Here is a 25,851-nt window from a genome sequence, read left to right as displayed (position 1 = left end):
TAGTGGTGATTTTTATGGTCTTCAGCAAGGGGCGTTGCTCACAGGGTAATAATACAGAGCAGCCAAAACACACGCCCCAGAGAATCCTGTGAGCAACGCCTTCTTGGCAAAGACCATAAGTAACACTGAATAAAAAGATCCATATCTCAGGAACCATATGGCGGAGTTTAAAAATAAAATACTTAGGGGATCAGGGGAATAAAATAAGAGCAAACTCTGTCTACTATTGACTTTGTGATAGGTCCTCTTTAATCCCATAACATGCATCTGCAACATGGTTACAAGAGCATTCTTACCAGGGTGCGGCAGAGTTAAATTCCTTTTGAGCGGAAGAAAATGGGGTGACCTTAGACTACATGTACAAATATAGCAAGCATCCTAAATAAGAGATGTGTGAGAATGAGAAGTTCCCTTGGTCTTGCGCAGGAATGTTTTGAGAAAGCATACATTACTAGAGGAGTGTTCTGTAAATCATGTAGAAACATAGACTCACATAGACATTGGGTACCGGACTTTCTTTCTTGGCTAATTTGAAAGCAAAATGGGAAACCTGATAGATGTCAGGTCTTCGTTCCTGATCAGGTTCAAGCATATACCCTGAAAAACCAAAGTCAGAATTACTACAGAGGTGACAAGTCTCGCCAATTCTCATATTATGGCCCTCTGTGGGTCATAGCAAGAGATTGTTTTCATATTCATGCAAGTATTATGGCAAGAAAGCTGGAACAGAAAATGATAATTATGATGAATGTTCACTAATCGTTAGAACAGGTCCCTTTTATCCCAGTTAGAAAGGAGATCCAGTATACATGCCCCATCGCCGCTCCATTCATTCCCTCTGCACTCTGCTTTTTCCGACAGCCTTGAGGGAATGGAGTGACGGTCGGATTTAATCACCGTTATCCATTTTAACCGTGATAAAAGTACATTCTATTTAGCAATAATGCAGTTCAGATCTCACTTATTCAGTGGTTGTATAGCTCTTGGCCCTTTTATGCATGTTGTGCAGCCATTGCAGTTTGCACCTGTTCACACTATATGGAGGTGCTGGTCAGTTTTTTGTTTTTTTTTTGCAGTTTACTATTGGACGTTATGACTGGAAGATAAGCGGACATCGTCAGCTCCCTCCTAATTGGACAAGCTCTAGCGCTTACCGAAGAAGCTGCATCAGGAGCCCGGATCCCTGGAGCGCTCCCAATAATCAGGTGTCCGGCATCGCAGCTGCATGTGTCGCGGCTGTGTCACTGTCACAACACATGCACGGAGAGCCTGGGGGTTGTGACTGTCACAGCCGCGAGCGCCGGACACCTGATTATCGGGAGTGCTCTAAGGATCCGGGTTCCCGCTGTAGCATCTTCGGTAAGAGCTATAGCTTGCCAAATAAGGAGGAAGCCGACGATGTTCGCTCATCTCTAGCTCTGACTGCCTCCTTTTCTGACTTTGCACTCCTCCCATCACCCCATGAGTGCTTTTAATTAGTGCTGGTTCCTATCTACCCATTTAAATGTAGGCTTATAGCCCGGGAGAGGCATGTTTGATAAGTATTAGGTACCCATCAGAGAAAGGTCACCTTGCCATGGCTGATGGGCTCCCATGATACACCAAGAACTTTTATTTTTGTAAGTACAATCTATTTAGCAATAATGTATTTCAGATCTCGTGTAGTCAGTGCTTACATACATGTTGGTCCTTACAGAGTGCTATGTTCTTTTTGTTTTTTTAAACTTCTATGGTGGTCAAAACCCCACGCTATTAACCTGCAGATATGAGGTTAATTTACAGGTTAATAGTGTTATTAACCTGCCCGACTCCCGCACTTAGCCATCATGGGGGAAGAAAATTAACTTTAAACTTTATCCACCCCTCCCTGGCAGCCTTCTTGGTCCAGTCACAGGGGGGGGTGTCGGCGCGGGTTCAGTCATCGCTGTGAGTATACAATACAGTGGTGGCTGTACCTGCACCGCCGGCACTAACTGACAGTGGGCCCTAGTGCATAAGTCAGTACTGGGGGCGCCGTGACTGTGGCCACTCTCTATTCTCAGAGCGATGGCTGAACCAGCACTGGAACCCAAACACTGCTGGGGGAATAAAGTTTACTTTCTCCTCACAGTGTTTGGCTAATTGCTGGCACAGGGCAGGTTAGTAACGCTATTAATCTGCAGATTAACCCAATATCTACAGGCTATTAGTGTTTTTTGTGGTGACAAGTTCCCTTTAATTAGCAGCAATCGACTCTCTTGTAAGGCCCGCATTCATTAGTGTGTCCTAATCATTAGGATTACAGTAACCAGCCATTTCTAATGGTTTGTGATGGACATTAAGGTTGTGGGTTTAGGGTCAATAGTGAATGGACCTGTAAATGAACTCTTATGTGCTTGATTGGTGCTCGTTATGGGAAAAAAATCTGCCCTTTTAAATGGTCCCAAATTTGGAAATGAAGGTTGCCACCTTACCATCTACAAAACATAATTTTGTTAAACTACATAACGATCCTTGCCCAAGACTCATTTAAAATCATAAAGAATACTGTATCAGGGCTGTTCATAAGTAACATTTTTCGATGCATTTTTTTCCATGAACTTTAACATTTGGAAAAACATCTTACTGAAACATCCAAGTTGCGTTGTTTTTCCTTGCATTCTTTTTTTTACTGTGGTGCGTGTTTTAATTCTTTTGGTGTTTTTCCTACGGTGTTCCTTCATTGTGATTAAAATTACTTTGCACCAAAAAAAGCCTCAAAACTACATACAAAATGCAAATTTTCAGACATAAACGTGAATCTGTGAGCAGCCTGATGTAGGCAAAGAGAAGACGAATCCAATGATGTATCACTTAGATTACTCAGTGCAGATACAATGTTTCTGATACAATCAGAGCTTTCAGATTTAGAATGAAACAGAGCTAAAAAGCTAACCCCGCCTGATTCCAGTGATGTGTCGCTTACTAGTTTATGTGTTGCTGTTTCAAGAACATTAGTGTTTTATCAAAAGGAAATTATCACTACAGGACTAGTTGTCTCGCGCCTACTGGTCAACTGCAGTGTATAACCCTGTCCCCACCACTGATTACCAGCTTTCTATCAATTTACAGAGTACCAAAAAGCTGCAAGCAATGATGTGGGCGGGGTTACCCAGAGCTCAGCATTTGAGAACTGCTAAATATGCAGAAGAGAAAATAGGGAATGTATCAAAATGACAGCAAGTAGATCAGAAAGTGCCACATCACTGGAATCAGGGTCTTCGTCCCTACATCATGTTGCTCTCAGATTACACAGCAAAACCTGAAGTCAGATTCACTTTAATAAACCCGTATAATCAGATTTTCAGGCCTCAACTATACTACAGAACGGTCAGGATCATACATTACAGACATTTACAGAACTATTTCACATATCCAGCTTCTGATATAGTTAAGGTGCCATTTTTATCACAGCCCAATTTAAAAAAGAACGAAAGTCTTTCCTTTCTTTCATACTTGTGTTCCTGGCTTTGGATGAAATAAAACTGCATCAAAACGCATGTGTGATTCTAGCTTAAGAATAGGAAAAGCAAACTACAATGGAACCATAGTGTCTGAAACCAGCAAAAGAGATTTTCCGTAGGCTTGTTTCATAGGTCCAGAATTCACGCTGCAAATCTAGACTGCAATGTCCATATTGGCAAAGCCCAATATCTTGATCATAGGCATAAATGAGGCTGTTATGTTTGGGTGTGAAGACCCTTGGCTACTTTGGATATAGCGGTTCTTATTTGGACTGTGAATGTCGGACCTGTGAAACCAATTCACATTGTACTTTAGAATGATTAACAACAGAGACTTACTAATTAAACAATGCAACTTGTGGTCATATCTAGAATGGTCTGGTATGGTGAAACTCCCATCACAGATAGCAACTTGACTTTCTCCAAACGGAAGGGTGAAAAAGCAAAGCTTGTATAATAAGCAGCCCAGGGCCTGAAAAACAATATAAAATAGAATGATTCCCCATAAGTGACATACAGTCTGACAAATTACGGTACTGCCAGTTTACACAGATAGTGCTGCTATACAAAATAAAATACAGAACATTTCTAGAGGGCTGAGAACTAAGTGGGCAGCTCAGTATAAAAGACTACCAAATCTTATTCATAAAGGGAATCTGTCATCAGGTTCTTGTAGGTTTGAGAGCAACATAATCCAGGAAGAGAGACCCTGATTCCAGTGATGTATCACTTACTGGGCTACTTACTGTGCTTTTGAGTAAATCTCGGTTTTATCTGCAGCGCTTGTTAGTACTCTTAGGGTAGATGCACACGGTCAGTGGACGCTGTGTACTTGTGCAGCGTCCTGATGTTACAGCATAGTGGATGGGATCTCTAGAAATTCCGTGCCTACTATGCGTCCACAGATGCCCTTGGATCACCTGCGGAGATGGAGATGTGGCACGTCTCTCCAGACCACAGCATGTCTATTTATCTTGTAGAGACACAAACCTCCGCAAAATAAATATCACCCGTACACTGTATTGGACACACAGTTCAATGAACACATGCGGAATCACCTGCATTTAATAGCCGTCAGTGCTTTGGACACAGCGGACATGTGCTGGGTCCAAAGCGCTGCCAATTACTGACCGTCTGCACACACCCTCAAAGATGAGCTTTGTACATCCTTGCCCACACCACTGATGGACAGCTTTCTGCCTATGCACAGTGTACACAGAATGCTATCAATCAGTGGTGTGGTTATACAGCTCTTGTGAATATGGAGGACTACATGGAAGCAGGTTTACTAGTCTTCTAAGTGATATTCTTCTGCTTATAAAAATCTGTTTATAAGAGAACGTAGCCTAGTAAGTAGCACATCCCTGGAATCAGGATCTATTCCTCCACATTGTGCTGCTATCAGATGAGATAGTGAAAAGCTGGTGACAAAGTCTCCTTAAAAAGCATTACAATGTATAGCCTCGCTCTACCAAATGTGGGAGATTGTAAAATCTATACTACAAGCAATGTGCAATAGTCAAACTGTTGAGGGTGGGGAAAATAAGGAATGTCTATTCACAACATTTACACCTTTATTTCCCCTAATACCAATATGCTGTTGTAATATATGAGAAAGCACACATTGTTGCTGATAATATCCATGTGTAAATCTATTTCTGGAGGAAATGCCCTGTATATACAATTTCATTACGCTCTATGCCCCCTTGCATGGCAAGACTTCTGGGGCACAGAACGTCTTGAAAAATGCGGGCGCATGCGCAATAGTGATTTTATGCTTTGACCACAGTTGGGCAAAGCATACTGCGCAGGAGCTAGAGGCCACTTCAATGCGCACGTGCAGAAACTGTACGGGATCTGTGCTATTCACGGATCTCATTATGTCAAGCACGCCGAGAAGCGGGGGAGAGACGGCAAGTAGGCCCCGCCCATCGGACCGGAACTGGGTAATTTACATATGAAAATGGAGAGATTACAAAGGTATTTTATCAGCAAAGGTGGGGCATCGGGGGATATGAAAGGTACTGCTGTAAAGCAGAGCTCAAGCACAATTGAACCATATTTTTATCTCAAATCGAAAAAAAGGGGTGACAGGTTCCCTTTAAGTAAAGCAAATTTTCTTATTTTTAAATCTGGCAACTCTATGAACACCTCAAAAGTGGACAACTTTTTCATTGAAAATTGCTTTAAAAAAATCAAATATGGAAGGCACACGTCCCTTGAACCAAAAATGAATTATAATTGTATGACCATATCATGTTTATATTAGATGGTGCAATAGGAGCCTTGAGAGATACACTACTGCTAACAGTATGCTGTGAAGTACAGTACACAAGCTTGATGAACATTCCTTTAGAGGACGTAATGATACGTCCTGCAGCTATCCTAGCCTTCATGTGAATGATGCCGATAAGATTCGGCACTTTGTCTCCATTCAGAAACAGGCAAGTGTTGTGAGCTTTGACGCTAACATAGGAAGAACTGCTCTGTTCTGTGATCGGCGTTTCACTTCACTGAAATAGTCCTTGATTGAGTTCGGTGTGGATGAACTGGAACCATGACATCAACCCCTGCAGATGAACCATGGTTTTATAGACCTTGCTTTGTGCACAAGGCAGAGGCGGACATACGATTGGTGCAACCTGTGGAGCCGCACAGGTGCCCGAGAGGTAAGGGGGCCCATTTCTACCTTCAGGTGGAATGGTGCATTAGGATGAGCTATTGGACTGCAAAGGGCCCATATAATGCTCTTGCACAGGGTCTTCTTATGACTGTGTCCGCTTTTGACACAGGGCACAGTTATAATACAACAACAAAACCCTTCCCTAAAATAATGCCACAAAGTTGGAAGCCTACATTTCTATTAAAGGGAACCTGTCAGCAGGATTGTGCACAGTAAACTTCAGACACTGTCAGGTCGGTGCCGTTATACTGACTACAATGATACCTTGGTTGATGAAATCCGTTTTGTGGTTGTTGTTTACTCTTTATTTTCAGTTGTGAGTTAATGATATGCCCGGGCTCCGGGGCGGCCTGTACAGTCATGGCCAAAAGTATTGACACCCCTGCAATTCTGTCAGATAATACTCAGTTTCTTCCTGAAAATGATTGCAAACACAAATTCTTTGGTATTATTATCTTCATTTAGTTTGTCTTAAATGAAAAAAACACAAAAGAGAATGAAGCAAAAAGCAAAACCTTGATCATTTCACACAAAACTCCAAAAACGGGCCAGACAAAAGTATTGGCACCCTCAGCCTAATACTTGGTTGCACAACCTTTAGCCAAAATAACTGCGACCAACCGATTCCGGTAACCATCAATAAGTTTCTTATAATGCTCTGCTGGAATTTTAGACCATTCTTCTTTGGCAAACTGCTCCAAGTCCCTGATATTTGAAGGGTGCCTTCTCCAAACTGCCATTTTTAGATCTCTCCACAGGTGTTCTATGGGATTCAGGTCTGGACTCATTGCTGGCCATGTTAGAAGTCTCCCGTGCTTTCTCTCAAACCATTTTCTAGTGTTTTTTGAAGTGTGATTTGGGTCATTGTCCTGCTGGAAGACCCATGACCTCTGAGGGAGACCCAGCTTTTTCACACTGGGCCCTACATTATGCTGCAAAATTTGTTGGTAGTCTTCAGACTACATAATGCCATGCACACGGTCAAGCAGTCCAGTGCCAGAGGCAGCAAAGCAACCCCAAAACATCAGGGAACTTCCGCCATGTTTGACTGTAGGGACCGTGTTCTTTTCTTTGAATGCCTCTTTTTTTCTCCTGTAGTGGGGTCTTCCTGGGTCTCCTACCATACAGTCCCTTTTCATTCAGACGCCGACGGATAGTACGGGTTGACACGGTTGTACCCTCGGACTGCAGGGCAGCTTGAACTTGTTTGGATGTTAGTCGAGGTTCTTTATCCAACATCCGCACAATCTTGCGTTGAAATCTCTTGTCAATTTTTCTTTTCCGTCCACATCTAGGGAGGTTAGCCACAGTGCCATGGGCTTTAAACTTCTTGATGACACTGCGCACGGTAGACACAGGAACATTCAGGTCTTTGGAGATGGACTTGTAGCCTTGAGATTGCTCATGCTTCCTCACAATTTGGTTTCTCAAGTCCTCAGACAGTTCTTTGGTCTTCTTTCTTTTCTCCATGCTCAATGTGGTACACACAAGGACACAGGACAGAGGTTGAGTCAACTTTAATCCATGTCAACTGGCTGCAAGTGTGATTTAGTTATTGCCAACAGGTAAGTTACAGGTGCTGTTAATTACACAAATTAGAGAAGCATCACATGATTTTTCGAACGGTGCCAATACTTTTGTCCACCCCCTTTTTTATGTTTGGTGTGGAATTATATCCAATTTGGCTTTAGAACAATTCTTTTTGTGTTTTTTCATTTAAGACAAATTAAATGAAGATAATAATACCAAAGAATTTGTGTTTGCAATCATTTTCAGGAAGAAACTGAGTATTATCTGACAGAATTGCAGGGGTGTCAATACTTTTGGCCATGACTGTATGTGGGGTCTGCATGTGGTGCTCTGATTAGGTATTCATAATGAAGACTGCTGATAGGTCACTGATCCCTCACTGACCTGCCCCCTAGCTTACATAATGAATATATGTACATACTGAAAAAAAACCCAAAAACCTTCTGCAGGAAGGTGACAGCCGTGGCCCCGATGCTGCAGCATAGTCACATGTAGAATGTGCAGGTAATAAATGTGCTTGATGCTCTCCTGAGTAGTATAAAAAAAAATCCATTTTAAAATGGCGCCCGCGCAGTAGCAGCTATCAGTGTATATAGATGCGATCCAATGACTGCTATTGCGCATGCGGCACCACCTTGGAGGAGGATTTTTTTTCTCCAGTAAGATGGTGCCGCCGGTGTATGCGCAGTAGCAGTTATCGGATCACATCTATATACACTGATAGCTGCTACTGCACAGGCGCGTCAGGCATCATTTTAGAATAGATGTTTTTTTATTTTTACAGCTGAATAACATGAAGAACAGTTATTATTGGCACAGTAGACATGCTATTATGCTGCAGCACAAGTTTCACGGCTGGTACCTTCCTGCAGAAGGGTTTTTTTTTTTTTTTTTAAGTATGTACAGATATTCATTATGCAAAATAGGGGGCAGGTCAGTGTGGGATCAGTGACCTGTCAGCAGTCTGCATTATGAATACCTACACAGAGCACCACATACAGACCCCCCACAGGATGCCCCGGAGCATGAGACTCTCATTAACTCAAAGCTGAAAGTAAAGATTACACATCAACCACAAAACAAATTTCATCAACCAAGGTATCATATTAATCAGTATAATGGCACCGACCTGATACTGTGTGTAGGTTACTGTGCACAATCCTGCTGACAGGTTCCCTTTTAATGTATTTGACTGCTGTAACATTGACATTAGCCTTCAGTTCAACATCATAGCAGTTCACCTACCAAATTTTGATTAGGCCCTATAAATTCCAGTAGGTAGAGTTTTCAGGGCACCCGGCAAACTCACATTCCTCCATGAGATTGTCAGACTAGTGAAACAAACACTTAGTTATCGGATGGAACCGGCGAGAGAAGTCGATGAGAAATAGGAGAACCGTTGCGTGCGGTAAAGATATGCTATAGATCCATGGAGTAGGCAGGCGTGCCACCAAGACGTGGAGTCCACCGCTAGTCTGTGGACTCCGCGTCTTGGTGGCATGCCTGCCTACTCCATGTATCTCTTATAGCATAGCAACGGTTCTCCTATTTCTCATAGACTTCTCTCGTCGGTTCCATCCGATAACTATGCATTATATGCACAATTATATACGTAACTGAAGAAGGTTCTATATGAACCGAAACGTTTGTGTATACTGCAAAATAAATCCTTCTGTTCAAGCATCCTTAAGTTGAGTGCTAAGTTATATTTGTTATGTTCTTATAATTTAAAGTCACTGTGTAAACTTGCTATGTCACTGATTTTATGCACCTATTTAGGGAGGCATGGTGTCTCAGTGGTTAGCGACGTGTCATTCCTTTGCTGCGGTCCTGGGTTCAAAGGGTTCACCAAGAACAACATCTGCTAGGAGTTTGTATGCTCTCACCATGTTTGGGTTGGTTTCCTCTGGGTTCTCCGGTTTCCGCCCACTACCCAAAGACATACTGATAGGGAATCCAGATTGTGAGCCCCAATGGGGACAGCGATGATGATGTGTGTTAGCGCTATGTAAGCGTAATAAATAGATTCCTATTTACAATAGGTTTGGCTGAAAAACCTGAAGTCAGTCATTAGGAGGGGGTAGGTCCACATACTTTTGGCCATATAGTCTAGCTTGCTGTTATTATTGATTTTGGTCATTGGTATATGTATAGTTGCAGCCTCCTGAGATCAAGCAGATTTTCAAGGCTAAGTACGGTAAATGTATGAAAGCAGTAACTGCTGAGGTCACAAGGGACCCTTGTTTGGCGGTCTGTAAGCAAGTTTTAGCAACAGTCATTTAACAGCTGATTAATCTACAAGACAACACGGAACCAGCCTTTGTGTTCGCAAACTTGCTGGCAGGAACAGGAATCAGTCCAGCTGAAAGGGGAAAAGCCGTGCCAGACTCACAAGCATCTTAAATCCAGCAATTACCATGTACGGGAAAGAACACATTGTAAAACCCAAATAGGCCTGATTTACGGATATGTCACCTCTATAATTAAATTACATACAGCTCAGCTGATTCATTTCATAGGTCTGCGCTTCCCAAAGTACAGTCCGGAGCCATGTACAACATAAAAAGAAAGGAACATGACCTCTTGGTAATGTTTTCTTCATGCCGCCAATCTACTTTTTATCTGGATTGGCAGAGGGTCCGATGCCGGGAACCATTTTGCTTGACAGCAAAGGGCATTATAAGATCACTGCACATTCGGCATAATAAACAATGATTCATACAGCAGTTGCATCTGGAAAGGTTCATGGAGGAGTCATAGTCCACCAAGGTCCTTTTACAAGAAGGAGCCTCTGATTAGAACCCGCAGAGTTGGGCAGCATGCTCACTTTGTCGGGAGTCAAGGAGAGGAGCGATTTATGGCAGCTTGCATTTTCACAAAGTGCTGAAGACACAGATCTCCTCTAATGAACAACTCTGTATACTTTGAAAATATTGCAGACATAGACCATGTATAAACCTATTCATTAACTACAACATTCTGTCATCAGAGTCCACAAACTACAGAGATTAATAAATTCATCTGTTTGACTTTGATGAGGCTGGTATACTCACTCTGAAAATTGATTTCAGAACAGCTAGAAGAAAGCTTTTTGAAAACAGTCAGTTCTAAAATAAACTTTTGATTAGTTCAGCTTTATACAGCCATTCTAACTGTGTAGAATGTGTGACTCAGTTAAAAGATTCCAATATACAAACACAAATTGGTGGATGAGCAAATTGCATGAGTGCCAGTGTTGCGAGAACCTAATCAATCATGTATATATCAAATACATTGTTAAAAATAATCCACAAATGCATCAGGGGTTATGATAATACATCCATTAATAAAGGACATTGGAGGCACAGGTAGACTCAATCTCACAGGAAAAATCAAAGGCTAAAGAAAGCACAAACACAAAATTAATAATTAGAATATCATAGAGAAAAATTTAAATCCATACAGACATCTCCAGGAAGTGGGCATGTTACCCTTACATTGACCATATCGGATTAATTGTGGCTGGGAAGAGAGAAACTAAATAAAACAAGGGAAATGAGAGAAAGAGCTGACACTTCAATCGTTATTCAAGTAGAAGCCCCCTGCTGTGACCAGGTAATTACAGCAGAGGAATGCTTGGAGAAGAAGGCACTAAATCTGAGATTTGTTTATGCAGAGGCAGGGGGGAACAGTAGCTTCCTCTGATCAAAGAACTGTTCTGAGACTTTTTCTCTCCGGTGTCCAGATGTTAAGGGAGATATATTTTCGGCGTTGCAGCGAAGGGATGAACATCACACATTCACTCACATCACTCACATCACCGTAGGGCCATTAGAACCCCTCCAACTTAATATTGGTCCACTTTATGGTACTATAAATGTCATGTATCATCTGTATAACAGACAAAATAACGATAGGGAACATGACAACGATATCTACCACCTGGGACCTCCATGGAGGGAAGATATCCTGTAAGTTGGGGATCTCATAAAATTCTGAGGCTGGGTGCACACAATCCGGAAGTGGCAGCACTTTGAACGCAGCGCATGTCGCTGCATCCAAAGCAATGCCATCAATTGAACGCAGGTGAATCCACATGTGTTCACTGAACCATGAAGATTTACCGCGTCCGATACATTCTATTGGTGAAATTGACATGCTGCGGTCTGGAGAGACCTGCCGCATACTGGGTATGAGATTTCTTGAAATCCCATCCACTATGCTGTTGCATCTGGACGCTGAGGGTTGGACGCTGCACAACTACGAAGAGTCCAACCCGCAGCGGCGTATACTGATCATCTGCACATACCCTGAAGGACCTAGCACATCCCACAACCAGCCCCGATGTGAGCTTACCAAGGGGGGTATATGGGTGTAGCATTGAGCTAATAAAAATGAAAGTTTGGGTCTCTGTTCTTGTTCATTTTGAAAGACCTAGTTTGCTGTGAGAGTATTAAATTTTCCTAATCAGAGTGAGTCCCTACACTAAGATCTGAACCATTTCCGTGACAACAGGTTCAGTAATTTTCTTTATTGCTTTTATTCCATGCAATTGTATATACCGTATTGTTTTGTTCCCATTTTGTATCATCCTTGTTGTATATTTTCTATAAACACTGCCTACCTTTCTGGATTAAATATGTACAATTCAATAGCTCTGTACCTCTTGCTCTGTAAACCACACCCCTGAAGCCATACGCTATGTGTAACTGGTATGCAATCGGCCTGTACCGATGTCAGTTTTAATGCTTTGTACCTAATAAGGTTTTTAAATCAATTTTTGCTTTGAATCTTAGTCCTGGCACATATCTTGCAAAGGTTTTCTATAGATTATCACAAGGGACTGAAGGTCTCACCTAATGTGAGAGGTTGGAAAGTTGGGCTTCTTTAAAATTATTTTCAACCTATATAACTATGTAGACACATATGTATTACTATAGCCTTTCTTTTGGTCAACATGATACAGTCATTCAAAGATTCCAGTGCCTCAGCATTGTACATTCTCGAGAATAATTATCTTCCCATACTATATTATACAGTAGCTGAAAACGCTGTCTCACAGGTCAGAACAAATATTAACCCATTACTGACTGATATAAGAGGGATGCTTTCATACAGTCAGCTGCTTTACATGTCAAAACCATAGCTGCATGGCTCCATGACAGCCAGAGGCTCCGCAGAGGAAAAAAACAAACATGTAAACTTCTATGTATTGCCACTCAAGAGTTATAGCAACCCAGGTCAGGATGTGACAGTGCCCCTCTCATACTAGATGACCATAATGGAAGTGAAGCAGCTAAACCAACAAGAACCTCATGGAGATCTGACCATGAAAACAAAGCCTTCCAATTATAATGGGCTAAATCTTACATTTTAGTCATCATAATAAAGAGGAAATTTTTATTTAAGGATACCAGGAGGGCTCTAGTTGTATCAGTCGTGGAGCAACATTTGGAAGAAGTCCCTCGTTTGTGTCGGCAAGAGGATGGGGGGCACATTCCCACTGCTTAAGATTTGTTCAGACATGAACAGGCATTTTTGGTCTCCTTGGGTTTGAAAATTTTGAGACGTCTTGTGCATTTAGATAGACAGTAAGTGGCAGGCATGAACTTTTGTGCATTAGAGGCTCTGCTTGGATGAAACACATGATTCTTATTTTTAAGGATGTACTACACTTGAAAAAGGACATGAGTGCCAAAGGCTTGGAGCCTTTCAGAATGTGCCAAGTGTGAATAGAAAGATTAGTTTTATTGGGGCTCCTTTACTCACCATTTTTTAACATTAAAAAAAAAAAAAAAAAAAAACATGTACTGTATCTACTACATAATTGTCTAAGGGTCACTTCCGTCTGTCCGCAACTTCCGTAACGGTTATTCATTAGCTGATTGGTCTCGCCAGCTGCCTGTCATGGCTGCCGCGACCAATCAGCGACGGGCACAGTCCAATTAGTCCCTCCCTACTCCCCTGCAGTCAGTGCCGGCCATTCGCTCCATACTCCCTGCAGTCACGGCTCACACAGGGTTAATGCCAGCGGTAACGGACCGCGTTATGCCACGGGTAACTCACTCCGTTACCGCCGCTATTAACCCTGTGTGACCAAGTTTTTACTATTGTCGCTGCCTATGTAGCGTCAATAGTAAAAGGATCTGATGTTAAAAATAATAATAAAAAAAAAAAATCATTATATACTCACCTTCCGCTGCCTTTCCCGCTCCTCTCCACCCTCCGGTAACCGCTCTGTGCAAGCGGCAGGTTCCGGTACCAATTGTCATATGGCAGAAGGACCTGCCATGACGTCAAGGTCATGTGACCGCGACGTCATCACAGGCCCTGCGCGCCTGCGCGAGCAGGACCTGCCATGATGTCACGGTCATGTGAGCGCGACGTCATCACAGACCCTGCGCGCCTGCGCGAGCAGGACCTGTCATGGCGTCACGGTCATGTGACCGCGACGTCATCACACCCTGGGACTGGAAGCTGCCGACTGTACCGCGCACAGGCGACAGAACTACAAGTATGGTGAGTATGTTAGAACTACAAGGGGCCCTAGGATCGGAAGGTGAGTATGTTTATTTTTTATTTTTTAACCTGTGACATACGTGGCTGGGCAATCTACTACGTAGCTAGGCAATATACTATGTGGCTGGCCAATATACTACGTGGCTCTGTGCTGTATACTACGTCGCTGTGCAATATACTACGTCACTGGGCAATATACTACGTGGCTGGGCAATCTGCAATCTACTACGTAGCTAGGCAATATACTATGTGGCTGGGCAATATACTACGTGGCTCTGTGCTGTATACTACGTCACTGGGCAATATACTACGTCACTCGGCAATATACTACGTCACTGGGCAATATACTACATAGCTGGGCAATATACTACATGGCTAGGCTATATACTACATGGCTGGGCTATATACTACGTTGCTGGGCAATATACTACGTCACTGGGCAATATACTACGTCGCTGGGCAATATACTACGTCACTGGGCAATATACTACGTGGCTGGGCTATATACTACATGGCTGGGCTATATACTACGTGGCTGGGCTATATACTACGTTGCTGGGCAATATACTACGTCGCTGGGCAATATACTACGTGGGCTGCGCAATATAGTACGTGGACATGCATATTCTAGAATACCCGATGCGTTAGAATCGGGCCACCATCTAGTTGTTTATATAATTTTCTTGCAAGGATTTTTAGCTGTTTTTTTTGGGACTTTAGTAGGGTATGTGCCCACGAACCGGAATAGCGGCAACTAGGATACAAGCACAAAAGGATGGGATTTATAGACTTCTCATGCCCACTGTGCTTCTATTTGCGTAAACTCACCCGCGGTGCAGGTCTACGAGCCGCAGCATGTCATCTGTTGTGGAGACGCTAGTCTCCGTAACAGAAATTTCCACAATTGAATGCATTGGATGCTGTAAATCCACATCATTCAATGAACACATGCGGATTTAACTGCGTGATTGAACGAAGTGTATTTTCACTGTGTCCAAAGCGCTACTATTTCCTGATCGTGGGCACGTAACCTTAGAATGAAAAGAAATGGCAAAGAACAGACACATATTATAAGAGCTCCTACTTCTAACCAAGAACACTGCTCAGATGCACAGAAAATCCAGTCTGCGCTCACAGACACCCCCAAAATCACTACTGACAAGAAGGCACAAACAGCATCCAGAGACATAAGTGAAGCCTTCTCCTCTCCTTCTCAGGCCTCCTGAACTAACATAGTAGGTAGGAATTGGCCAGCACGATTGTCATGATGTGGTGCGACTTCTCTTTAGTTGTATTTACTGTACACTTTGCAATGTCATGGGATGTATGTAACTTAACCTGTCTCCTTCCCCCAATACTTGCAGCCCTGAGCTATAATGTAATTAAGCTTTGTCAACACCACTAGTGAATGAATAGCCATTCTTCCTCACAGCAGGTGGCTAGTCAAATGCACAGACTGGATAGACTAAGGGTACCGTCACACAGTACCATTTTCATCGCTACGACGGCACGATCCGTGACATCGCAGCGTCGTATGATTATCGCTCCAGCGTCGTAGACTGCGGTCACACTTTGCAATCACGGCGCTGGAGCGATGCCGAAGTCCCCGGGTAACCAGGGTAAACATCGGGTTACTAAGCGCAGGGCCGCGCTTAGTAACCCGATGTTTACCCTGGTTACCAGCGTAAACGTAAAAAAAACAAACAGTACATACTTACATTCCGGTGTCTGTCCCCCATCGTTCTGCTTCTCTGCACTGTGTAAGCGCCATAGCCGGAAAGCAGAGCGGTGACGTCACCGCTGTGCCCGCTTTCCGGCCGGCAGGCGCTCACAGTGCAGAGAAGCTGAGACGCCGGAGGACAGACACCGTAATGTAAGTATGTACTGTTTGGTTTTTTTACGTTTACGCTGGTAACCACGGTAAACATCGGGTTACTAAGCGCGGCCCTGCGCTTAGTTACCCGATGTTTACCCTGGTTACAAGCGAACACATCGCTGGATCGGTGTCACACACAACAATCCAGCGATGTCAGCGGGTGATCAAGCTACGAAAGAAAGTTCCAAACGATCTGCTACGACGTACGATTCTCAGCAGGGTCCCTGATCGCTGCTGCGTGTCAGACACTGCGATATCGTAACGATATCGCTAGAACGTCACGAATCGTACTGTCGTAGCGATGAAAATGGCACTGTGTGACGGTACCCTAAAGGTACCTTCACATTAAGCGATGCTGCAGCGATACAGACGATGCCGATCGCTCCAGCGTCGCTGTTTGGTTGCTGGAGAGCTGTCACACAGACCGCTCTCCAGCGACCAACGATGCCGAGGTCCCTGGGTAACCAGGGTAAACATCGGGTTGCTAAGCGCAGGGCCACGCTTAGTAACCCGATGTTTACCCTGGTTACCAGTGTAAAATGTTAAAAAAACAAACAGTACATACTCACCTTCGCGTCCCCCGGCGTCCGCTTCCTGCACTGACTGAGCGCCGGCCCTAACAGCAGAGCGGTGACGTCACCGCTGTGCTGTGCTTTCACTTTATGGCCGGTGCTCAGTCAGTGCAGGAAGCGGACAGCGGGGGACGCGAAGGTGAGTATGTACTGTTTGTTTTTTTACATTTTACACTGGTAACCAGGGCAAACATCGGGTTACTAAGCGCGGCCCTGCGCTTAGTAACCCGATATTTACCCTGGTTACCATTGTAAAACATCGCTGGTATCGTTGCTTTTGCTGTCAAACACAACGATACACGGCGATCTGACGACCAAATAAAGTTCTGAACTTTAATCAACGACCAGAAATATCACAGCAGGATCCAGATCGCTGCTGCGTGTCAAACACAACGATATCGCTATCCAGGACGCTGCAACGTCACGGATCGCTAGCGATATCGTTTAGTGTGACGGTACCTTAAGCGGAGCAGACCAGTCTAGAATCTTCTGGTGGACCCAACCATTGAATAGAAGGTGTGACCCCTACCCCCTTCATGGGCGGATCCCAGGAGCTCAGACAATCCATTCTTATTTTTGAGATCAGATGTGAGTTGACCATTGAAGGAGAAGGAGTGGGGATTCTTAGCCGAGGCAAGACCCCACGTCCATCTGTGACTGTGGAGGAAGCGAACGAGGCGAGACTTGAGCTGAGGACATATCTCGTCGTTCGTGAGATTGTTTTGGGATCCCTTGGACTCGTGTGGACTATTGCTTTGTTAGCTGGCACAAGGATTATCGGGAGGTGCCCCCGAATCTGTTCCGTTGGACTAATTGTGGACTATTGCTTTGTTAGCCGGCACAAGGATTATCGGGAGGTGCCCCCGAACCTGTTCCGTTGGACTAATTGTGGACTCTGTAGATCTACCTGCATGTGCTGTTCCAGAGTTCTTGATAATAAATCTGTTGAATCATCCCTCGGCCTGTTGTCCCTTCTTGCTCTGCCATACACCCCGTCACAAACTGGTGGCAGCAGTCGGATCAGATCAGAAGGAATGGAGGACAAAGGCCCATCAACATCGGGAACCAGCACCGCGGAGTACAAGAACAGGACTGCGGTGAACCTACAAAAGCCCGTGAACTGGGAGTCCGCTACAAGGGACTCTCCAAGGAGCAGCTAATTGAGGCTTTGGAAGGAGTTCGCCTGCAAGATTACGCTGAGGAAGGATCCCCACAGCAAACGGAGGAAAGACGGCAGCCGGAGGTAAATACCCAAAAAAGTCAGTGGGTTGTGTGGTACGAGGAGGAGTTGGCATTGCTGGGAGAAGAGGCCACCATAGACGATAAGAGGGAGGCCATTCACAGAGCTCAGGAGATGGCATTGCTGGAGAGGCAGATCGCTTTGGAAGCAGCTAAAAGCTCCAGACAGACTGTAACCTGTTGTGAATTCTGCTCTTGGGCTCCCTCCGGTGGTTGTTAGTGGTAGTGCAGTGGTCTCTGGATTATAGGCCAGGGCAGGTGTGTCTGCTTATTGCAGCTCTATTAGGTATTTAGGTTTGTAGGATCCATCAATCCCTGCCAGTTGTCCATTGTATCTTGGAGGGATTGCATCTCTGTCTGGCTCCACTGCCCTGCTGTCATTTCAGCTAAGATAAGTGCCTTGTTTTGGTTCTCTGTAGCACGCATGCAGTGTGCTTTTATGTGCAGTGCAATCTATTGTGTTTTTGTCCAGCTTGACTTGTTTGGATTTTTCTGTCATGCTGGTTTCTCTGGAGATGCAGATATACATCCTATGTCTTTAGTTAGATGTAGTATATAGTATTTTCTGCTGTGGAATTTTCTAGTGTTTTAATACTGACCGCTTAGAATTCTGTCCTATCCTTTCTATCTAGCTAGAAGGGCCTCTTTTGCTAAACTCTGTTTTTTCTGCCTATGTACGTATTTCCTCTTAACCTCACAGTCAATATTTGTGGGGGGCTGCCTATCCTTTGGGGCTCTGCTCTGAGGCAAGATAGGATTTCCCATTTCCATCTTTAGGGGTATTTAGTCCTCCGGCTGTGTCGAGGTGTCTAGGCCTGGTTAGGTACATCCCATGGCTACTTCTAGTTGCGGTGTCAGTATTAGGATTGCGGTCAGTACAGGTACCACCTACTCCAGAGATAGTCTCATGCGGCTCCAGGGTCACCGGATCATAACAGTAACCCCAGCACCCACCATGAGGGATCTCCCCAGAGTGTCCCGCAAAGACTTCAAGACGTTTAATGAGGCTGCAGGCAACATTGAGGGCTTCTTCCAGGACTTTGAGCATAAGTGTCGATTAATGGAAGTCCCGGAAAGGGAGCGAGTCCGACATCTGGTGGGGCTCTTAGAGGGTGGAGCTGCCGCAGCCTATAGAGCTATGGACCCTCGGGGGAACTGTGAGTATGTGAAGATTAAACAGACTATTCTAGAACATTATGCTGTTAGCCCAGACACTTACAGGACTCAGTTCCGTACTTTCGCCTGTGATGAGGAAGTCTCTTTCAAGATGTATGCCCACAGAATCAAACAAATATGTAATCTCTGGCTGGAGGCAGAGGAGGCCTTAACCTGGGAGACATTCCTCCATGTTATCCTAAAAGAGCAGTTCTACTTCAAGTGCCCTGCTGAGATCCAGGAATGGGTGCATGAGAGGAGACCAGCGACAGTGGAGCAAGCTGCTGCTTTAGCTGATGAGGTTCTCACTATCAAGACTCACTGGAAAAATGTACTGGTGGATGGAGTAAAAAATACCAACACCCCACCACCAGTGGTCTCTTGTCCTTCAATCCCCAAAGTTTGCTGTCCCACTAGACCACCACCTCATGTTGATACCCATGTGACTCACCTTCCAGCTAGTCCTACCCCTTCCTCTGAAATGCTACAAGCAGAGAGAGTAATAGAGCGCAGGTGTTATGGACGTGGGCATCCTGGGCATCTGCAGGCCACCTGCCCAGCTATACAGTGGAGAAATTGGTCTCAACCCCAACAACCACCGCATGCACCGTCACATAGATATCAGCCTCCAGGTTCCCTTACCTCCATCCCCAGAGTGCACATTGGAAGGAGTGCGATACAGCGCAAATGTTACCGATGTGGGCAGGCTGGGCATCTGCAAGATGCCTGCCCTCAGGGACAGTTGAGGAATGACCCTGCACCAAATCGGCCTATCAATTATTTACAGCCAAATACAATGGGGGAAGGTGTGCCAACGCTACAAATTGATTTGCCTAATAGCTCAGAAACCCATTTTCGACTATTAGGGGTTTATGGGGTGCGGGCCACAGCCACGAGTTCCTTTAATCCTCAAAGAAAGCACGTACAGGAGGTCATGCTGGACGGTCGGAGAGTTCTTGGTTTTTGTGACTCTGGGGCATTTCTCACCATAGCTGATCCCAGAGTGGTTCGGCCAGAGGCAATACAGCATGGACCTGGGATTACCATTGAATTAGCTGGAGGCCAATGGAAGAATATCCCAAAAGCAAGCATAGAACTGGACTTTGGCTTTGGGGTCAAGCAATGCGTGGTTGGGGTGATGAGGGGCCTGCCTGCAGATATTGTCTTAGGAAATGATGTGGGAGAGCTACAGTGTCGATTTGTGGGTAGCAGAGTTTAAGTCAAAGAGGATGTAAAATGGAGCCCGCCTTTAAGTCTACAGCTGCACCATACAATACAGAAGAGGGAGCCAACACCACAATGCAGATGGACTGTCCAGGCAAGAGGAGCCCTGAGCCCGGTCAGCCATGCCTGTGTGTACTTAACCAGCGACCTGTAGAGGTCCCTAGTACATACACAAATTGGGAGGGGAAGGGATTGTCATGACGTGGTGTGACTTCTCTTTGGTTGTATTTACTGTACACTTTGCAATGTCATGGGATGTATGTAACTTAACCTGTCTCCTTCCCCCAATACTTGCAGCCCTGAGCTATAATGTAATTAAGCTTTGTCAACACCACTAGTGAAGGAATAGCCATTCTTCCTCACAGCAGGTGGCTAGTCAAATGCACAGACTGGATAGACTAAGCGGAGCAGACCAGTCTAGAATCTTCTGTTGGACCCAACTATTGAATAGAAGGTGTGACCCCTACCCCCTTCATGGGCGGATCCCAGGAGCTCAGACAATCCATTCTTATTTTTGAGATCAGATGTGACCCCACGTCCATCTGTGACTGTGGAGGAAGCGAACGAGGCGAGACTTGAGCTGAGGACATATCTCGTCGTTCGTGAGATTGTTTTGGGATCCCTTGGACTCGTGTGGACTATTGCTTTGTTAGCTGGCACAAGGATTATCGGGAGGTGCCCCCGAATCTGTTCCGTTGGACTAATTGTGGACTATTGCTTTGTTAGCCGGCACAAGGATTATCGAGAGGTGCCCCCGAACCTGTTCCGTTGGACTAATTGTGGACTCTGTAGATCTACCTGCATGTGCTGTTCCAGCGTTCTTGATAATAAATCTGTTGAATCATCCCTCGGCCTGTTGTCCCTTCTTGCTCTGCCGTAAACCCCGTCACACCCCATAGTGCAGGAAACGGGACGACGTCCCTAAAGTTACTAATGATTTTCCACCTTATTTAAAAATCTCCATAGAAATGGGTTTGGAACTTTTTGACAAACAGCAAGAAGTTCCAAAGGCACAAATAATGACCACGCCAACCAAGGCTGACATGGAAGGGTACTTTTTCTGTATTGAAGCCATGTGGAAGCCTGATATTTCATTACTAAAGAAGGACATTGACACCTTGATACCATAGTACAGACACTGAGCTGCAAAACACAAGAAATTAAACAGCAGTAGAATTCACACAAACACCTCTTGGCGCAAAATACACAATAACTTCATGTTGAAGAAAACAGCAAAAGAAGGAATAATATGCAGGTCAGGGGAATCTCTGAAGCTATGGGGCTGCAAGACCTTACCCATACACTTTAAAGGGAACCTGTCACCCCCCCCCCCCCCCCCCCAGTCGTTTCAAACTAAAAGAGCCACCTTGTGCAGCAGTAAAGCTGCATTCTGACAAGGTGGCTCTTTTAGTTCTGGGTGCTGTAACTAGAGAAATAATAATGAGGACAGACGGGCAGCGCTCACTGCGCCTGCACCAGGCAGGGGAAAAGCGCGCAGGCGCCGGCTATTTTCAAAACAGCGGTGAGGAGGAGCCGGCGCCAAGAAGATGTGAGTGACAGCTGTGTGGCGTCTAAAGCAGGGGGGAAACGCCGGCCCACTTGACTGAAGACCAGGTATTTCTGACAAATTAAAAAACGGATTATTTCTCTAGTTACAGCACCCAGAACTAAAAGAGCCACCTTGTCAGAATGCAGCATTACTGCTGCACAAGGTGGCTCTTTTAGTTTGAAACGACTGGGGGGGGTGACAGGTTACCTTTAATTCCTTGCTAGGGAAGCCCATAGATATTCCTCTAGACACTGATAGGGCACACCTCAGTCCTTACAGTCGCCACGGGGACCTTTTTAGACATATATTTAGTGTACTTTCAGGAGGAGTTTCCACAAGTTTTCTTATAAGTAGAGGCAGGATTACAATGACAGGTGACACCTCTTTACACAAATGAGAACTTAGGATCTACTATTCAGAATAGGCAAAGTCACCACTTCCCTACACGCATACACTAAATTCTTCAAAACAAAAGATCAGAATCTGATTATTGTGACCAATATACAAGTAGATATCCTGAAACTAAAAATACTCCAGTCATCAGTGTGACAATTGCAAGATTTCTATTTTATTCTTAATACAAATTGTGATATTAAAAAAACAGCCCCCCACCCCCCACAAAAATCTGATTTAAACAACAGCTTAAATTTCATTAATCTCAGTTCTCCATAGCGGTCTACTTACTTCCTATAGTTTGATCTAGTTCTAACTGCCTCATCTGGCAATAGTGGACCCTGCACCACTGGACCGACCGCGATCTCCATCTGCGCACGCGCGGCTTCCCGCGGCCATTTTCCTGAAGCCCCGGGAAGCCGAGCAATACCATCTGCGCACGCGCGGCCACAGGAAGATGGCCGCGCCCACCGATACACCGATGAATAGCGCAGATCGCGCTCTTTTTCATCACCAAATGCAGTGGATTCTCCAGTTGGGCATGCGCACACCACTACGCCACCAACGGAATGATGACCAGGATCTGGGGGAGAAACAGCGTTGTCACCACGCCCATATGACCAGACCAGCGTGAGTGACAGCCCAAAACGGCGACTTTACAAAGGTATTTCGGCAGCATAGGTGGGTAATAAAGGCACACAAAAGACACTAATGTAACGCCCAGCTCTGCCCCTATTTAACGCTATTTTTATCTCATCTTCAAAAAAAGGGGTGACAGGTTCCCTTTAAGCAGGCCACGGGTTTCAAGTAACATGGGAAAGAAAAAGGATTTCTCTGCTGCCGAAAAGCATCAAATAGTGCAATGCCTTGGTCAAGGGATGAAAACATTAGATATTTCCTGAAAACTTAAGCGTGATCATCGTACTGTTAAGAGATTTGTGGCTGAAACAGAGCACAGACGTGTTCGTGCTGATAAAGGCAGAATCAGGAAGGTTTCTGCCAGGCAAGTTCATCGGATTAAGAGAGCAACTGCTAAAAAGCCATTACAAACCAGCAAACAGATATTTGAAGCTGCTGGTGCCTCTGGAGTCCCTCGAACCTCAAGGTGTAGGATCCTTCACAGGCTTGCTGTGGTTCATAAACCTACTATTCGGCTACCCCTAAACAGTGTTCACAAGCATAAACGGTTGCAGTGGGCCCAGACATACATGAAGACTATTTTTCAAGCAGTCTTGTTTACTGATGAGTGTCGAGCAACCCTGGATGGTCCAGATGGATGGAGGTAGTGGATGGTTGGTGGATGGCTACCATGTCCCAACAAGGCTGCAACGTCAGCAAGGAGGTGGAGGAGTCATGTTTTTGGCCGGAATCATGGGGAAACAGCTGGTAGGGCCCTTTAAGGTTCCTAAAGGTAAGAAAATGACCTCTGCAAAGTATTGTATATAGAGTTTCTGACTGACAACTTTCTTCCATGGTATAAAAAGCAGAAACGTGCCTTCAGGAGCAAAATCATCTTCATGCAAGACAATGCACCATCTCATGCTGCAAAGAATACCTCTGAGTCATTGGCTGCTATGGGCATAAAGGGAGATAACTTATGGTATGGCCACCATCTTCCCCTGACCTCAACCCTATAGAGAACCTTTGGAGTATCATCAAGCAAAAGATCTATGAGGGTGGGAGGCAGTTCACATCAAAACAGCAGCTCTGGGAGGCTATTCTGACTTCATGCAAAGAAATACAAGCAGAAACTCTCCAAAAACTCACAAGTTCAATGGATGCAAGAATTGTGAAGGTGATATCAAAGAAGGGGTCCTATGTTAACATGTAACTTGGCCTGTTAGGATGTTTTGGAGTCAAATAGCTTTTTTGTTCAGTGAATGTGACCTCCTAATGCTGCAAATTCCACAAATGAGCATTTTCAGTTCTTTAAATCAAATGTTTAGAAATTCTACTGTGCCTAATAATTTGGAACAGTGCATTCTGAGTGTTTATTCATTTTGGAGATTATACTGTTATCATTGGGAAGTTTCTTCAATAAAATTTGATGTATACTCTTAACGGGTGATGACTTTTACTAGACTGACTGTCATTTGCACTAACCATTTAGGAAAATCCAAGAAAAATATCATTTGCATAATAATTTGGAACATGGTGTATTTACATAACAATAACTACACTATGTTCCAAATTATTATTCAAATGACATTTTTCTCGGATTTTCCTAAATGGTCAGTGCAAATGACAGTCAGTCTAATAAAAGTCATCACCCGTTAGAGTATACATCGAATTTTATTGAAGAAACCTCCCAATGATAACAGTATAATCTCCAAAATGAATAAAAACTCAAAATACACTGTTCCAAATTATTAGGCACAGTAGTATTTCTAAACATTTGATATGTTTTAAAGAACTGAAAATGCTCATTTGTGGAATTTGCAGCATTAAGAGGTCACATTCACTGAACAAAAAAGCTATTTAACTCCAAAACATCCTAACAGGCCAAGTTACATGTTAACATAGGACCCTTCATTGATATCATCTTCACAATTCCTGCATCCATTGAACTTGTGAGTTTATGGAGAGTTTCTGCTTGTATTTCTTTGCATGAAGTCAGAATCGCCTCCCAGAGCTGCTGTTTTGATGTGAACTGCCTCCCACCCTCATAGATCTTTTGTTTGATGATACTCCAAAGGTTCTCTATAGGGTTGAGGTCAGGGGAAGATGGTGGCCACACCATGAGTTTATCTCCTTTTATGCCCATAGCAGCCAATTACTCAGAGGTATTCATTGTCATGCATGAAGATGATTTTGTTCCTGAAGGCACGTTTCTGCTTTTTAGACCATGGAAGAAAGTTGTCAGTCAGAAACTCTATTTACTTTGCTGAGGTCATTTTCACACCTTCAGGAACCTTAAAGGGCCCTACCAGCTGGTTCCCCATGATTCCAGCAAAAAACATGACTCCTCCACCTCCTTGCTGACGTCGCAGCCTTGTTGGGACATGGTGGCCATCCACCAACCATCCACTACTCCATCCATCTGGACCGTCCAGAGTTGCTCGACACTCATCAGTAAACAAGACTGTTTGAAAATTAGTCTTCATGTATGTCTGGGCCCACTGCAACCGTTTCTGCTTGTGAACACTGTTTAGGAGTAGCCGAATAGTAGGTTTATGCACCACAGCAAGCCTTTGAAGGATCCTACACCTTGAGGTTTGAGGGACTCCAGATGCACCAGCAGCTTCAAATAACTGTTTGCTGCTTTGTAATGGTATTTTGGCAGCTGCTCTCTTAATCCAATGAATTTGTCTGCCAGAAAACTTCCTCATTATGCCTTTATTTGCATGAACTCTGCCTGTGCTCTGTTTCAGTCACAAATCTCATCAGAGTATGATGATCACTCTTAAGTTTTCGTGAAATATCTAATTTTTTCATACCTTGTCCAAGGCATTGCACTATTTAACGCTTTTCAGCAGCAGATAGATCCTTTTTATTTCCCATATTGCTTGAAACCTGTGACCTGCATAATAATGTGGAACATCATTTTTGAGTAGTTTTGCTTTAATTAAACACATGTGATAATTAGTTTTCCAGGTGATTCTAAGATTGATTTCAGTGATTCATTGGGCCCTGAGACACAATACCATCCA

General features: G+C 44.3%; 1 protein-coding gene across 4 annotated transcripts in view; it reads right to left on the bottom strand.

The window, feature by feature from the left end:
- Positions 1-25,851, bottom strand: part of BMP2K (BMP2 inducible kinase) — a 335,672-nt gene that overhangs the window by 105,244 nt on the left and 204,577 nt on the right. For all 4 annotated transcript variants that reach the window (XM_077274475.1, XM_077274485.1, XM_077274495.1 and 1 more), the window contains exons 7-8: positions 3,822-3,954; positions 494-597 (exon numbers count right to left, since the gene is read on the bottom strand). In XM_077274475.1, the coding sequence (XP_077130590.1) occupies positions 494-597; positions 3,822-3,954 (237 nt within the window). The remainder of the gene's footprint in view (positions 1-493; positions 598-3,821; positions 3,955-25,851) is intronic.

This window comes from Ranitomeya variabilis, chromosome 1, assembly GCF_051348905.1.
Source record: "Ranitomeya variabilis isolate aRanVar5 chromosome 1, aRanVar5.hap1, whole genome shotgun sequence".
NCBI classification, from domain to species: Eukaryota; Metazoa; Chordata; class Amphibia; order Anura; family Dendrobatidae; genus Ranitomeya; species Ranitomeya variabilis.
The sequence above is the reverse complement of the archived record's forward strand: the minus strand, read 5'-3'. Positions and strand labels throughout refer to the sequence as shown.